The 18,039-nt window shown below is 40.4% G+C and overlaps 1 protein-coding gene across 1 annotated transcript; it reads right to left on the bottom strand.

Moving 5' to 3' along the window:
• Positions 1-417: 417 nt before the first annotated feature.
• LOC123733130 (uncharacterized) lies at positions 418-7,845 on the bottom strand. The gene is made up of 3 exons (XM_082970889.1): positions 7,836-7,845; positions 6,811-7,083; positions 418-1,650 (listed from the first exon to the last, which is right to left on the bottom strand). Exons 1-3 carry the CDS (start codon positions 7,843-7,845, stop codon positions 764-766), a joined length of 1,170 nt encoding a protein of 389 aa, XP_082827015.1. The 3' UTR covers positions 418-763.
• Between the last annotated feature and the right edge of the window lie 10,194 nt (positions 7,846-18,039).

The raw sequence follows: 18,039 nt of genomic DNA, 5'->3' as shown, positions 1-18,039 counted from the left end.
GTGCCATAGGAACACAGGAGTGATGGTTGCTGATAATGGGCCTCTGTACGCCTATGTAGATATTCCATTAATAATCATCTGTTTCCAGCTACAATAGTCATTTACAACATTAACAATGTCTACACTGTATTTCAGATCAATTTGATGTTATTTTAATGGACAAAAAATGGCTTTCTTTTAAAAACAAGGTTATTTCTAAGTGACCCCAAACTGTTGAACGGTAGTGTACATCTACATCCTCCCATGTTGCTGAACCACTGATCAATAACTCCCTATTACAGGAAAAAACACTATTTCCATTGGTTGTTAGTACTGTACTGACCTCTCGTCCTCTGTCTCTCTCGTACTCTGCCTTGTGTATTTATCTTCAAAATATTCTTATAGTCCCAACATAGAACCAAATAGACTTCCCAAAAATAATATGGCATTTACTTTATTTCACATTTATTTAATCAGATATGTCAATTGAGAACCAATACGCATTTACAATGACAATCTGAATGAAGAAATACTAATATCAATCTATTTAATAATTAACATGTTTGAAATATCCCAATGATATAGTGAACAACATTTAGGGGTTTACACTTGCATTCAATCAATCTTAAGTTCATAATCAAAACATTTTTTTTTACTCTTTTAATCCGATTTTTTCGACATGATCATGTCTTGAGCTGGGAAAAACATGTAGACCTATTTTTCAGTATGATTTCATTCATACAATATTATTTAATGTAGCATGAACAAAAACACAATTTCTCAATCAAAAACATAAGTCAGAACACAGCCTCTCTATTCTCTCATGTGATTTCAGGTCCTCTGACTGGGAAAATGTCTTTCCACAATGAGAGCAGTGGTATGTCTTCTCCTCCTGTGTATTAGTATGTTGGAAAGGCTTTTCTCCTGTGTGTGTTCTCTCATGCTTTTTCAAGCTCCCTAACCGGGTAAAACTCTTTTCACATCGGGAACATTTGTAAGGCTTTTCTCCTGAGTGTATTCTCTCATGCGCTTTCAGACTCCCTCGATGGGTAAAACTATTTTCACAATTGGAACAGTGGTAAGGCTTTTCTCCTGTGTGTATTCTCTCATGCTCCTTCAGGCTCGCATACCACCTAAAATTCCTTCCACAGTGGGAACAGTGATAAGGCTTCTCTCCATTGTGTCCCCTCTCATGTGGTTTCAGGCTCCCTAACTGAGTAAAACTCTTTACACAGTGGGAACAGTGGTACGGCTTCTCTCCAGAGTGTCTTCTCATATGTATTTTCAGGTTCCCTAACCCAGTAAATATCTTTCCACACTGAGAGCAGTGGTAGGTCTTCCTATCTTCTGTGTGTATTTCTTCATGTTGTTTCAGGTACCGTAACTGGGTAAACCTCTTTCCACACTGGGAACATTGGAAACTCTTTTCTCTTGTGTGTGTCCTCTCATGCTCTTTTAGGTTCCCTAACTTGGTAAAACTCTTTCCACAGTGGGAGCATTCGTAAGGGTTTTCTCCTGTATGCGTTCTCTCATGTACTTTCAGGTTCCTTAACCACTTAAAACTCTTTCCACACTGGGAACAGTGGTGTTGTCTCGCTGGTTTGGGCGTCTCTGGGTCTGGTTCCCCTAAAGGAGTCTCCCTGCTGTCAGAGTGAGAGTCTGGTCCCTCTCCTACCAAAGACAAACAGAGTTTTTAGTTAAATATTAAACAGAGAACTGAATTAAACCTCCATAAAATAAAACTGTCTTCCTGTGAGGCTAGATTCCTCAAAAACCTGAAGTCAGTTTTCAGAACATTACATAATTTAATAAAAACTTGGTGGCTGCCCTAATAATAATAATAATGTAGAACATAAAATCTAATCTTTCTCACATGTTTATAGGCTGAGCAGAGCTCTACAATAGGGAAAGGGGGATACCTAGTCAACTGAATGGATTCAACTGAAATGTGTGTCCCGTATTTAACCCAACCCCTCTGAATCAGAGAGGTGTGCGGGGCTGCCTTAATAGACATCCACGTCATCGGCAGCCAGGGAACAGTGGGTTAACTTCCTTGCTCAGGGGCAGAATGACAGCGTTTTTACCTTGTCAGCTCGGGGATTTGATCCAGCAACCTTTCGGTTACTGGCTCCTACCTGCCAGGCTACATAATGTCGTATTTTAGGCTGAGCAGAGCTCTATAATAATAGATAATGTCATGTTTATAGGCTGAGCAGAGCTGTATAATAATAGATCATGTTTATAGGCTGAGCAGAGCTGTATAATAATAGATAATGTCATGTCTATAGGCTGAGCAGAGCTCTATAATAATAGATAATGTCATGTTTATAGGCTGAACAGAGCTCTATAATAATAAATAATGTCATGTTTACAGGCTGAGCACAGCTCTATAATAATAGATAATGTCATGTTTACAGGCTGAGCAGAGCTCTATAATAATAGATAATGTCATGTTTATAGGCTGAGCAGAGCTCTATAATAATAGATCATGTTTATAGGCTGAGCAGAGCTCTATAATAATAGATCATGTTTATAGGCTGAGCACAGCGCTATAATAATAGATAATGTCATGTTTATAGGCTGAACAGAGCTCTATAATAATAGATAATGTCATGTTTATAGGCTGAGCAGAGCTCTATAATAATAGATAATGTCATGTTTATAGGCTGAACAGAGCTCTATAATAATAGATAATGTCATGTTTATAGGCTGATCAGAGCTCTATAATAATAGATAATGTCATGTTTCCAGGCTGATCAGAGCTCTATAATAATAGATAATGTCATGTTTACAGGCTGATCAGAGCTCTATAATAATAGATAATGTCATGTTTACAGGCTGAGCAGAGCTCTATAATAATAGATAATGTCATGTTTATAGGCTGAACAGAGCTCTATAATAATAGATAATGTCATGTTTATAGGCTGAACAGAGCTCTATAATAATAGATCATGTCATGTTTATAGGCTGAACAGAGCTCTATAATAATAGATAATGTCATGTTTATAGGCTGATTAGAGCTCTATAATAATAGATCATGTTTATAGGCTGAGCAGAACTCTATAATAATAGATAATGTCATGTGTATAGGCTGATCAGAGCTCTATAATAATAGATAATGTCATGTTTATAGGCTGAACAGAGCTCTATAATAATAGATAATGTCATGTTTATAGGCTGATCAGAGCTCTATAATAATAGATAATGTCATGTTTATAGGCTGATCAGAGCTCTATAATAATACATAATGTCATGTTATAGGCTGATCAGAGCTCTATAATAATAGATAATGTCATGTTTATAGGCTGAACAGAGCTCTATAATAATAGATAATGTCATGTTTATAGGCTGATCAGAGCTCTATAATAATAGATCATGTTTATAGGCTGATCAGAGCTCTATAATAATAGATAATGTCATGTTTATAGGCTGAGCAGAGCTCTATAATAATAGATAATGTCATGTTTATAGGCTGAACAGAGCTCTATAATAATACATAATGTCATGTTATAGGCTGATCAGAGCTCTATAATAATAGATAATGTCATGTTTATAGGCTGAACAGAGCTCTATAATAATAGATAATGTCATGTTTATAGGCTGATCAGAGCTCTATAATAATAGATCATGTTTATAGGCTGATCAGAGCTCTATAATAATAGATAATGTCATGTTTATAGGCTGAGCAGAGCTCTATAATAATAGATAATGTCATGTTTATAGGCTGAACAGAGCTCTATAATAATAGATCATGTTTATAGGCTGAACAGAGCTCTTTAATAATAGATAATGTCATGTTATAGGCTGAACAGAGCTCTATAATAATAGATAATGTCATGTTATAGGCTGATCAGAGCTCTATAATAATAGATAATGTCATGTTTATAGGCTGAACAGAGCTCTATAATAATAGATAATGTCATGTTTATAGGCTGATCAGAGCTCTATAATAATAGATAATGTCATGTTATAGGCTGATCAGAGCTCTATAATAATAGATAATGTCATGTTTACAGGCTGAGCAGAGCTCTATAATAATAGATAATGTCATGTTATAGGCTGATCAGAGCTCTATAATAATAGATAATGTCATGTTATAGGCTGATCAGAGCTCTATAATAATAGATAATGTCATGTTATAGGCTGATCAGAGCTCTATAATAATAGATAATGTCATGTTTATAGGCTGATCAGAGCTCTATAATAATAGATCATGTTTATAGGCTGATCAGAGCTCTTTAATAATAGATAATGTCATGTTTATAGGCTGATCAGAGCTCTATAATAATAGATAATGTCATGTTTATAGGCTGATCTGAGCTCTATAATAATAGATAATGTCATGTTATAGGCTGATCAGAGCTCTATAATAATAGATAATGTCATGTTTATAGGCTGATCAGAGCTCTATAATAATAGATAATGTCATGTTTATAGGCTGATCAGAGCTCTATAATAATAGATCATGTTTATAGGCTGATCAGAGCTCTTTAATAATAGATAATGTCATGTTTATAGGCTGATCAGAGCTCTATAATAATAGATAATGTCATGTTTATAGGCTGATCTGAGCTCTATAATAATAGATAATGTCATGTTATAGGCTGATCAGAGCTCTATAATAATAGATAATGTCATGTTTATAGGCTGATCAGAGCTCTATAATAATAGATAATGTCATGTTTATAGGCTGATCAGAGCTCTATAATAATAGATAATGTCATGTTATAGGCTGATCAGAGCTCTATAATAATAGATCATGTTTATAGGCTGAGCAGAGCTCTATAATAATAGATAATGTCATGTTATAGGCTGAACAGAGCTCTATAATAATAGATAATGTCATGTTATAGGCTGATCAGAGCTCTATAATAATAGATAATGTCATGTTTATAGGCTGAGCAGAGCTCTATAATAATAGATAATGTCATGTTATAGGCTGAACAGAGCTCTATAATAATAGATAATGTCATGTTATAGGCTGATCAGAGCTCTATAATAATAGATAATGTCATGTTATAGGCTGATCAGAGCTCTATAATAATAGATAATGTCATGTTTATAGGCTGATCAGAGCTCTATAATAATAGATAATGTCATGTTATAGGCTGATCAGAGCTCTATAATAATAGATCATGTTATAGGCTGATCAGAGCTCTATAATAATAGATAATGTCATGTTTATAGGCTGATCAGAGCTCTATAATAATAGATAATGTCATGTTATAGGCTGATCAGAGCTCTATAATAATAGATAATGTCATGTTTATAGGCTGATCAGAGCTCTATAATAATAGATAATGTCATGTTATAGGCTGATCAGAGCTCTATAATAATAGATAATGTCATGTTTATAGGCTGATCAGAGCTCTATAATAATAGATCATGTTTATAGGCTGATCAGAGCTCTATAATAATAGATAATGTCATGTTATAGGCTGATCAGAGCTCTATAATAATAGATAATGTCATGTTATAGGCTGATCAGAGCTCTATAATAATAGATAATGTCATGTTTATAGGCTGATCAGAGCTCTATAATAATAGATAATGTCATGTTATAGGCTGATCAGAGCTCTATAATAATAGATCATGTTTATAGGCTGATCAGAGCTCTATAATAATAGATAATGTCATGTTTATAGGCTGATCAGAGCTCTATAATAATAGATAATGTCATGTTTATAGGCTGATCAGAGCTCTATAATAATAGATAATGTCATGTTATAGCCTGATCAGAGCTCTATAATAATAGATAATGTCATGTTATAGGCTGATCAGAGCTCTATAATAATAGATAATGTCATGTTATAGGCTGATCAGAGCTCTATAATAATAGATAATGTCATGTTATAGGCTGATCAGAGCTCTATAATAATAGATAATGTCATGTTATAGGCTGATCAGAGCTCTATAATAATAGATAATGTCATGTTATAGGCTGATCAGAGCTCTATAATAATAGATAATGTCATGTTATAGGCTGTATTTGATCCAATGTAAATAACAATTTGTTGGTGTCCCACTTCATCTCTAAAGTAATAATTACCATACTTTCTAAATGATAATTCTTTAGTTCAGCCTTTCCTTGAAATGGCTATTTTATTTTATGTTTTTTTGTAGACTTACAAACGTTTGCTAATATGTTCAGTCTCCCCAAAACGCTTGTCCTTTTGCTAATATGTTCAGTCTCCCCATAACACATGTCCATTTCATGTCAATAATGCATCTTATTTTATGTATTTCTCCAACATTATTTAGAAATCTGCTTTTTGTTGGTATACACACTCTACGCAAGGCCTACAATAGACACACGTCAAAAGTTTCATTTATAACTTGTTTGCCATTCTGTGAGACAATTAAGTTGTGATTTTGTGGTGGGAGGGACTCTGATGGTATACACATGTTACAGTTAAGCAATAAGACCAGAGGAAGTGTGGTATATGGCCAATATAGCACGGTTAAAGACTGTCCTTATGTACAACATAACACAGAGTACCTGGATACAGCCCTTAGCCGTGGTATATTGGCCATCTATCACTGAGGTGTCTTATTGCTATTATAAACTGGTTACCAACGTAATCAGAACAGTAAAAATACATGTTGTCATACCCATGGTATACGGCCTGATATACCACGGCTGTCAGCCAATCAGCATTCAGGGATTTAATCACCCATTTTAAAATGTAGCTTCAACATTATATTATAACATAAATTCCTATAGTACAGAACAACATTTTCAAGTATAGAATTTCAGTAGCATGCTGCTTTAAAACAACACATTCGTTCAAAACCTTTGCAGTTAGAGCTCGTTTTTAAGACAGTACTTACTGGTGGTAATCAGATCTCCTGACTCCTCTGTCAATATGACAGTTCTCTCTCCCTGTTTCCCCTCCTTCACTTCAAAAACTACATCCTCCTCTTTCACCTCTTCCTCTTCTTTCACAGTAACATCCTCCTCCTCTTTCACTCTGAACGCATCTTCTTCTTTCACTGAAACGTCTTTCTCTTCTTCTTTCACTGTAACAGCCTCACCCTCTACTTCTTGTTTTACTGTAACATCCTCCTCTTCCTCTTCCTCCTCCTCTTTCACCTCTTCCTCTTCTTTCACGGTAACAGCCTCACCCTCTACTTCTTGTTTTACTGTAACATCCTCCTCTTCCTTCTCCTCTTTCACGACAATGTTCAGCCCCAGAGCTTCTTTCTCTGTCCAGCAGACCTCCTCTTCTTTAACAGGAGGGGAGTAGTTTAGGGAGCTCATGTTCGGGGATGTTAGCTAGCTAGCTAGTTAGCATGAGCGACTAGTTTAGTGCTAGGCTAATTTATCAAGCCAGCTAGTTGACTAACAATGTACCTATAACATTTAAATGGGGGAAATTAACTAGATGTCAGAAGTATATTTAAAAAACAGAGGCAAATATGCACAGAAACAGTCTAAATGTTTCGGCTGTTGGCTACCGAGGTGGCTGACTAGATGTTGTTGAAGAAGTGTTCCGTCCACTAGATTATACGTCACGCTGCAGCATCGCCTGAAAGACGCACATCGCCGTCTGCTGACTGGAGGGAAACGCAGTTGTTGTTGCACACAAATGTATTTTTCATTCCTTTCATTAAATAATAATATTATATTGAGACGTTCAAAAAGAGCAGTGCATATTTTGAGTGAGAATTTAAAACATACTGTCCTTCACATCTGTATTTAAGGCAGTTTCATATTCATTCATTTAAAGAAACCCACTGGTCACACTGGTTGAATTATCTGTCAAACTAGGAACTCTGCAGCCTAGTTGAACAGTGATCTATGTTCTATGAACACTGCTGGGAGCAAACTGGAGAGTAGCTAGAGGAAAACAAACCTAACTGCATGTCCAGGCCCTGGTATATCACCAGACTGTACAAACCTAACTGCATCCTCAGTCCCTGGTATATCACCAGACTGTACAAACCTAACTACATCCCCAGTCCCTGGTATATCACCAGACTGTACAAACCTAACTACATCCCCAGTCCCTGGTATATCACCAGACTGCATACAAACCTAACTGCATCCCCAGTCCCTGGTATATCACCAGACTGTACAAACCTAACTGCATCCCCAGTCCCTGGTATATCACCAGACTGTACAAACCTAACTACATCCCCAGTCCCTGGTATATCACCAGACTGTACAAACCTAACTACATCCCCAGTCCCTGGTATATCACCAGACTGTATACAAACCTAACTGCATCCCCAGTCCCTGGTATATCACCAGACTGTACAAACCTAACTACATCCCCAGTCCCTGGTATATCACCAGACTGCATACAAACCTAACTGCATCCCCAGTCCCTGGTATAGCACCAGACTGTACAAACCTAACTGCATCCCCAGTCCCTGGTATATCACCAGACTGTACAAACCTAACTACATCCCCAGTCCCTGGTATATCACCAGACTGCATACAAACCTAACTGCATCCCCAGGCCCTGGTATATCACCAGACTGTACAAACCTAACTACATCCCCAGTCCCTGGTATATCATCAGACTGTACAAACCTAACTACATCCCCAGTCCCTGGTATATCACCAGACTGTACAAACCTAACTGCATCCCCAGTCCCTGGTATATCATCAGACTGTACAAACCTAACTGCATCCCCAGGCCCTGGTATATCATCAGACTGTACAAACCTAACTGCATCCCCAGTCCCTGGTATATCACCAGACTGTACAAAACCTAACTGCATCCCCAGTCCCTGGTATATCACCAGACTGCATACAAACCTAACTGCATCCCCAGTCCCTGGTATATCACCAGACTGTACAAACCTAACTACATCCCCAGTCCCTGGTATATCACCAGACTGTACAAACCTAACTACATCCCCAGTCCCTGGTATATCACCAGACTGCATACAAACCTAACTGCATCCCCAGTCCCTGGTATATCATCAGACTGTATACAAACCTAACTACATCCCCAGTCCCTGGTATATCACCAGACTGTACAAACCTAACTACATCCCCAGTCCCTGGTATATCATCAGACTGTACAAACCTAACTACATCCCCAGTCCCTGGTATATCACCAGACTGTACAAACCTAACTGCATCCCCAGTCCCTGGTATATCATCAGACTGTACAAACCTAACTGCATCCCCAGTCCCTGGTATATCATCAGACTGTATACAAACCTAACTACATCCCCAGTCCCTGGTATATCACCAGACTGTACAAACCTAACTACATCCCCAGTCCCTGGTATATCATCAGACTGTACAAACCTAACTACATCCCCAGTCCCTGGTATATCACCAGACTGTACAAACCTAACTGCATCCCCAGTCCCTGGTATATCATCAGACTGTACAAACCTAACTGCATCCCCAGTCCCTGGTATATCATCAGACTGCATACAAACCTAACTACATCCCCAGTCCCTGGTATATCACCAGACTGCATACAAACCTAACTGCATCCCCAGTCCCTGGTATATCATCAGACTGTACAAACCTAACTGCATCCCCAGTCCCTGGTATATCATCAGACTGTACAAACCTAACTACATCCCCAGTCCCTGGTATATCACCAGACTGCATACAAACCTAACTGCATCCCCAGGCCCTGGTATATCACCAGACTGCATACAAACCTAATTGCATCCCCAGGCCCTGGTATATCACCAGACTGCATACAAACCTAACTACATCCCCAGTCCCTGGTATATCACCAGACTGCATACAAACCTAACTGCATCCCCAGTCCCTGGTATATCATCAGACTGTACAAACCTAACTGCATCCCCAGTCCCTGGTATATCACCAGACTGTACAAACCTAACTGCATCCCCAGTCCCTGGTATATCATCAGACTGTACAAACCTAACTGCATCCCCAGTCCCTGGTATATCACCAGACTGTACAAACCTAACTACATCCCCAGTCCCTGGTATATCACCAGACTGTACAAACCTAACTACATCCCCAGTCCCTGGTATATCACCAGACTGCATACAAACCTAACTGCATCCCCAGTCCCTGGTATATCATCAGACTGTACAAACCTAACTGCATCCCCAGTCCCTGGTATATCACCAGACTGTACAAACCTAACTACATCCCCAGTCCCTGGTATATCACCAGACTGCATACAAACCTAACTGCATCCCCAGTCCCTGGTATATCATCAGACTGTACAAACCTAACTGCATCCCCAGTCCCTGGTATATCATCAGACTGTATACAAACCTAACTACATCCCCAGTCCCTGGTATATCACCAGACTGTATACAAACCTAACTACATCCCCAGTCCCTGGTATATCACCAGACTGCATACAAACCTAACTGCATCCCCAGTCCCTGGTATATCATCAGACTGTACAAACCTAACTGCATCCCCAGTCCCTGGTATATCACCAGACTATACAAACCTAACTGCATCCCCAGTCCCTGGTATATCATCAGACTGTATACAAACCTAACTACATCCCCAGTCCCTGGTATATCACCAGACTGTATACAAACCTAACTACATCCCCAGTCCCTGGTATATCACCAGACTGTACAAACCTAACTGCATCCCCAGTCCCTGGTATATCACCAGACTGTATACAAACCTAACTACATCCCCAGTCCCTGGTATATCATCAGACTGTATACAAACCTAACTACATCCCCAGTCCCTGGTATATCATCAGACTGTATACAAACCTAACTACATCCCCAGTCCCTGGTATATCATCAGACTGTATACAAACCTAACTACATCCCCAGTCCCTGGTATATCATCAGACTGTATACAAACCTAACTACATCCCCAGTCCCTGGTATATCATCAGACTGTACAAACCTAACTACATCCCCAGTCCCTGGTATATCACCAGATTGTACAAACCTAACTGCATCCCCAGTCCCTGGTATATCACCAGACTGTACAAACCTAACTACATCCCCAGTCCCTGGTATATCATCAGACTGCATACAAACCTAACTGCATCCCCAGTCCCTGGTATATCACCAGACTGTACAAACCTTACTGCATCCCCAGTCCCTGGTATATCATCAGACTGTATACAAACCTAACTACATCCCCAGTCCCTGGTATATCACCAGACTGTACAAACCTAACTGCATCCCCAGTCCCTGGTATATCATCAGACTGTACAAACCTAACTACATCCCCAGTCCCTGGTATATCATCAGACTGTACAAACCTAACTGCATCCCCAGTCCCTGGTATATCATCAGACTGTACAAACCTAACTGCATCCCCAGTCCCTGGTATATCACCAGACTGCATACAAACCTAACTACATCCCCAGTCCCTGGTATATCATCAGACTGTATACAAACCTAACTGCATCCCCAGTCCCTGGTATATCACCAGACTATACAAACCTAACTGCATCCCCAGTCCCTGGTATATCACCAGACTGTACAAACCTAACTACATCCCCAGTCCCTGGTATATCACCAGATTGTACAAACCTAACTGCATCCCCAGTCCCTGGTATATCACCAGACTGCATACAAACCTAACTGCATCCCCAGTCCCTGGTATATCACCAGACTATACAAACCTAACTGCATCCCCAGTCCCTGGTATATCACCAGACTGTACAAACCTAACTACATCCCCAGTCCCTGGTATATCACCAGATTGTACAAACCTAACTGCATCCCCAGTCCCTGGTATATCACCAGACTGCATACAAACCTAACTGCATCCCCAGTCCCTGGTATATCACCAGACTATACAAACCTAACTGCATCCCCAGTCCCTGGTATATCACCAGACTGCATACAAACCTAACTGCATCCCCAGGCCCTGGTATATCACCAGACTGTACAAACCTAACTACATCCCCAGTCCCTGGTATATCATCAGACTGTACAAACCTAACTACATCCCCAGTCCCTGGTATATCACCAGACTGTACAAACCTAACTGCATCCCCAGTCCCTGGTATATCATCAGACTGTACAAACCTAACTGCATCCCCAGGCCCTGGTATATCATCAGACTGTACAAACCTAACTGCATCCCCAGTCCCTGGTATATCACCAGACTGTACAAAACCTAACTGCATCCCCAGTCCCTGGTATATCACCAGACTGCATACAAACCTAACTGCATCCCCAGTCCCTGGTATATCACCAGACTGTACAAACCTAACTACATCCCCAGTCCCTGGTATATCACCAGACTGTACAAACCTAACTACATCCCCAGTCCCTGGTATATCACCAGACTGCATACAAACCTAACTGCATCCCCAGTCCCTGGTATATCATCAGACTGTATACAAACCTAACTACATCCCCAGTCCCTGGTATATCACCAGACTGTACAAACCTAACTACATCCCCAGTCCCTGGTATATCATCAGACTGTACAAACCTAACTACATCCCCAGTCCCTGGTATATCACCAGACTGTACAAACCTAACTGCATCCCCAGTCCCTGGTATATCATCAGACTGTACAAACCTAACTGCATCCCCAGTCCCTGGTATATCATCAGACTGTATACAAACCTAACTACATCCCCAGTCCCTGGTATATCACCAGACTGTACAAACCTAACTACATCCCCAGTCCCTGGTATATCATCAGACTGTACAAACCTAACTACATCCCCAGTCCCTGGTATATCACCAGACTGTACAAACCTAACTGCATCCCCAGTCCCTGGTATATCATCAGACTGTACAAACCTAACTGCATCCCCAGTCCCTGGTATATCATCAGACTGCATACAAACCTAACTACATCCCCAGTCCCTGGTATATCACCAGACTGCATACAAACCTAACTGCATCCCCAGTCCCTGGTATATCATCAGACTGTACAAACCTAACTGCATCCCCAGTCCCTGGTATATCACCAGATTGTACAAACCTAACTGCATCCCCAGTCCCTGGTATATCACCATACTGTACAAACCTAACTACATCCCCAGTCCCTGGTATATCACCATACTGCTGTGACCCTCCCACTCTGTCTGCTGAATTCTTTCTATTTGCTCTTGTTTTCCTTAATAGGATGTCGGTGGGCGGAGCCGGGCTGGGTGTGTCCCAGGATAAACACACCTCTTCCCCGTTCATTGAGGAGACTCTCTCCATGCAGACACAGACAGATTTTGGTTGTTTGCGTTGGCACCTTTCAACACCCCTCATTATCACATGTGACCACTCACTTACACTACTGACTAAACACACACCATTGTTCATTGTATTTACTTTACTTCAGTTAATAAATATATTTAGTTATTCTTTATCTCCACGTTGTCTCACTTTTTGTTACGGTCTTCGAGCCGGTTCGTGACACTATGGTCAGCGAGCTGGAGCTATTAGCCTAACCAGCGCAGCCAATCAGCACGGCTATGGTCAGCGAGCTGGAGCTATTAGCCTAACCAGCGCAGCCAATCAGCACGGCTATGGTCAGCGAGCTGGAGCTATTAGCCTAACCAGCGCAGCCAATCAGCACGGCTATGGTCAGCGAGCTGGAGCTATTAGCCTAACCAGCGCAGCCAATCAGCACGGCTATGGTCAGCGAGCGGGAGCTATTAGCCTAACCAGCGCAGCCAATCAGCACGGCTATGGTCAGCGAGCTGGAGCCCAACTAATGGAGACCAGTTAGAACCCAACTAACAAAACCCAACTAAAACGTGACTGCAGATCAGAAGAGACATACAGAATGATGGCTGGGAAAATCACAGCATTTAGAACAGACACATTTTATACGTAGCAGCATAGCCTTTATGTCATTATTATAGATGACATCCCACACCGTAGCAGCATAGCCTTTATGTCATTATTATAGATGACATCCCACACCGTAGCAGCATAGCCTTTATGTCATTATTATAGATGACATCCCACACCGTAGCAGCATAGCCTTTATGTCATTATTATAGATGGTATCCCACACCGTAGCAGCACAGCCTTTATGTCATTATTATAGATGACATCCCACACCGTAGCAGCATAGCCTTTATGTCATTATTATAGATGGTATCCCACACCGTAGCAGCATAGCCTTTATGTCATTATTATAGATGACATCCCACACCGTAGCAGCATAGCCTTTATGTCATTATTATAGATGACATCCCACACCGTAGCAGCATAGCCTTTATGTCATTATTATAGATGGTATCCCACACCGTAGCAGCATAGCCTTTATGTCATTATTATAGATGGTATCCCACACCGTAGCAGCATAGCCTTTATGTCATTATTATAGATGGTATCCCACACCGTAGCAGCATAGCCTTTATGTCATTATTATAGATGGTATCCCACACCGTAGCAGCATAGCCTTTATGTCATTATTATAGATGGTATCCCACACCGTAGCAGCATAGCCTTTATGTCATTATTATAGATGACATCCCACACCGTAGCAGCATAGCCTTTATGTCATTATTATAGATGGTATCCCACACCGTAGCAGCATAGCCTTTATGTCATTATTATAGATGGTATCCCACACCGTAGCAGCACAGCCTTTATGTCATTATTATAGATGGTATCCCACACCGTAGCAGCATAGCCTTTATGTCATTATTATAGATGGTATCCCACACCGTAGCAGCATAGCCTTTATGTCATTATTATAGATGGTATCCCACACCGTAGCAGCATAGCCTTTATGTCATTATTATAGATGGTATCCCACACCGTAGCAGCATAGCCTTTATGTCATTATTATAGATGACATCCCACACCGTAGCAGCATAGCCTTTATGTCATTATTATAGATGACATCCCACACCGTAGCAGCATAGCCTTTATGTCATTATTATAGATGGTATCCCACACCGTAGCAGCACAGCCTTTATGTCATTATTATAGATGACATCCCACACCGTAGCAGCATAGCCTTTATGTCATTATTATAGATGGTATCCCACACCGTAGCAGCATAGCCTTTATGTCATTATTATAGATGGTATCCCACACCGTAGCAGCATAGCCTTTATGTCATTATTATAGATGGTATCCCACACCGTAGCAGCATAGCCTTTATGTCATTATTATAGATGGTATCCCACACCGTAGCAGCACAGCCTTTATGTCATTATTATAGATGGTATCCCACACCGTAGCAGCATAGCCTTTATGTCATTATTATAGATGGTATCCAACACCGTAGCAGCATAGCCTTTATGTCATTATTATAGATGACATCCCACACCGTAGCAGCATAGCCTTTATGTCATTATTATAGATGACATCCCACACCGTAGCAGCATAGCCTTTATGTCATTATTATAGATGGTATCCCACACCGTAGCAGCATAGCCTTTATGTCATTATTATAGATGGTATCCCACACCGTAGCAGCATAGCCTTTATGTCATTATTATAGATGACATCCCACACCGTAGCAGCATAGCCTTTATGTCATTATTATAGATGGTATCCCACACCGTAGCAGCATAGCCTTTATGTCATTATTATAGATGGTATCCCACACCGTAGCAGCATAGCCTTTATGTCATTATTATAGATGACATCCCACACCGTAGCAGCATAGCCTTTATGTCATTATTATAGATGGTATCCCACACCGTAGCAGCATAGCCTTTATGTCATTATTATAGATGACGTCCCACACCGTAGCAGCACAGCCTTTATGTCATTATTATAGATGGTATCCCACACCGTAGCAGCATAGCCTTTATGTCATTATTATAGATGACATCCCACACCGTAGCAGCATAGCCTTTATGTCATTATTATAGATGACACACCGTAGCAGCATAGCCTTTATGTCATTATTATAGATGACGTCCCACACCGTAGCAGCATAGCCTTTATGTCATTATTATAGATGGTATCCCACACCGTAGCAGCATAGCCTTTATGTCATTATTATAGATGGTATCCCACACCGTAGCAGCACAGCCTTTATGTCATTATTATAGATGGTATCCCACACCGTAGCAGCATAGCCTTTATGTCATTATTATAGATGGTATCCCACACCGTAGCAGCATAGCCTTTATGTCATTATTATAGATGGTATCCCACACCGTAGCAGCATAGCCTTTATGTCATTATTATAGATGACATCCCACACCGTAGCAGCATAGCCTTTATGTCATTATTATAGATGATGTCCCACACCGTAGCAGCATAGCCTTTATGTCATTATTATAGATGGTATCCCACACCGTAGCAGCATAGCCTTTATGTCATTATTATAGATGGTATCCCACACCGTAGCAGCACAGCCTTTATGTCATTATTATAGATGACATCCCACACCGTAGCAGCATAGCCTTTATGTCATTATTATAGATGGTATCCCACACCGTAGCAGCACAGCCTTTATGTCATTATTATAGATGGTATCCCACACCGTAGCAGCACAGCCTTTATGTCATTATTATAGATGATATACCACACCGTAGCAGCATAGCCTTTATGTCATTATTATAGATGGTATCCCACACCGTAGCAGCATAGCCTTTATGTCATTATTATAGATGGTATCCCACACCGTAGCAGCATAGCCTTTATGTCATTATTATAGATGACATCCCACACCGTAGCAGCATAGCCTTTATGTCATTATTATAGATGGTATCCCACACCGTAGCAGCATAGCCTTTATGTCATTATTATAGATGGTATCCCACACCGTAGCAGCATAGCCTTTATGTCATTATTATAGATGACATCCCACACCGTAGCAGCATAGCCTTTATGTCATTATTATAGATGGTATCCCACACCGTAGCAGCATAGCCTTTATGTCATTATTATAGATGACATCCCACACCGTAGCAGCATAGCCTTTATGTCATTATTATAGATGGTATCCCACACCGTAGCAGCATAGCCTTTATGTCATTATTATAGATGGTATCCCACACCGTAGCAGCATAGCCTTTATGTCATTATTATAGATGGTATCCCACACCGTAGCAGCATAGCCTTTATGTCATTATTATAGATGACATCCCACACCGTAGCAGCATAGCCTTTATGTCATTATTATAGATGACATCCCACACCGTAGCAGCATAGCCTTTATGTCATTATTATAGATGGTATCCCACACCGTAGCAGCATAGCCTTTATGTCATTATTATAGATGACATCCCACACCGTAGCAGCATAGCCTTTATGTCATTATTATAGATGGTATCCCACACCGTAGCAGCATAGCCTTTATGTCATTATTATAGATGACATCCCACACCGTAGCAGCACAGCCTTTATGTCATTATTATAGATGACATCCCACACCGTAGCAGCATAGCCTTTATGTCATTATTATAGATGGTATCCCACACCGTAGCAGCATAGCCTTTATGTCATTATTATAGATGACACACCGTAGCAGCATAGCCTTTATGTCATTATTATAGATGGTATCCCACACCGTAGCAGCATAGCCTTTATGTCATTATTATAGATGGTATCCCACACCGTAGCAGCACAGCCTTTATGTCATTATTATAGATGACATCCCACACCGTAGCAGCATAGCCTTTATGTCATTATTATAGATGACATCCCACACCGTAGCAGCATAGCCTTTATGTCATTATTATAGATGGTATCCCACACCGTAGCAGCATAGCCTTTATGTCATTATTATAGATGACACACCGTAGCAGCATAGCCTTTATGTCATTATTATAGATGGTATCCCACACCGTAGCAGCATAGCCTTTATGTCATTATTATAGATGGTATCCCACACCGTAGCAGCACAGCCTTTATGTCATTATTATAGATGACATCCCACACCGTAGCAGCATAGCCTTTATGTCATTATTATAGATGACATCCCACACCGTAGCAGCATAGCCTTTATGTCATTATTATAGATGACATCCCACACCGTAGCAGCATAGCCTTTATGTCATTATTATAGATGGTATCCCACACCGTAGCAGCATAGCCTTTATGTCATTATTATAGATGGTATCCCACACCGTAGCAGCATAGCCTTTATGTCATTATTATAGATGGTATCCCACACCGTAGCAGCATAGCCTTTATGTCATTATTATAGATGACATCCCACACCGTAGCAGCATAGCCTTTATG

The sequence above is a fragment of the Salmo salar genome, unplaced genomic scaffold, assembly GCF_965601325.2.
Source record: "Salmo salar unplaced genomic scaffold, fSalSal1 ptg000117l, whole genome shotgun sequence".
NCBI lineage: Eukaryota > Metazoa > Chordata > Actinopteri > Salmoniformes > Salmonidae > Salmo > Salmo salar.
The sequence above is the reverse complement of the archived record's forward strand: the minus strand, read 5'-3'. Positions and strand labels throughout refer to the sequence as shown.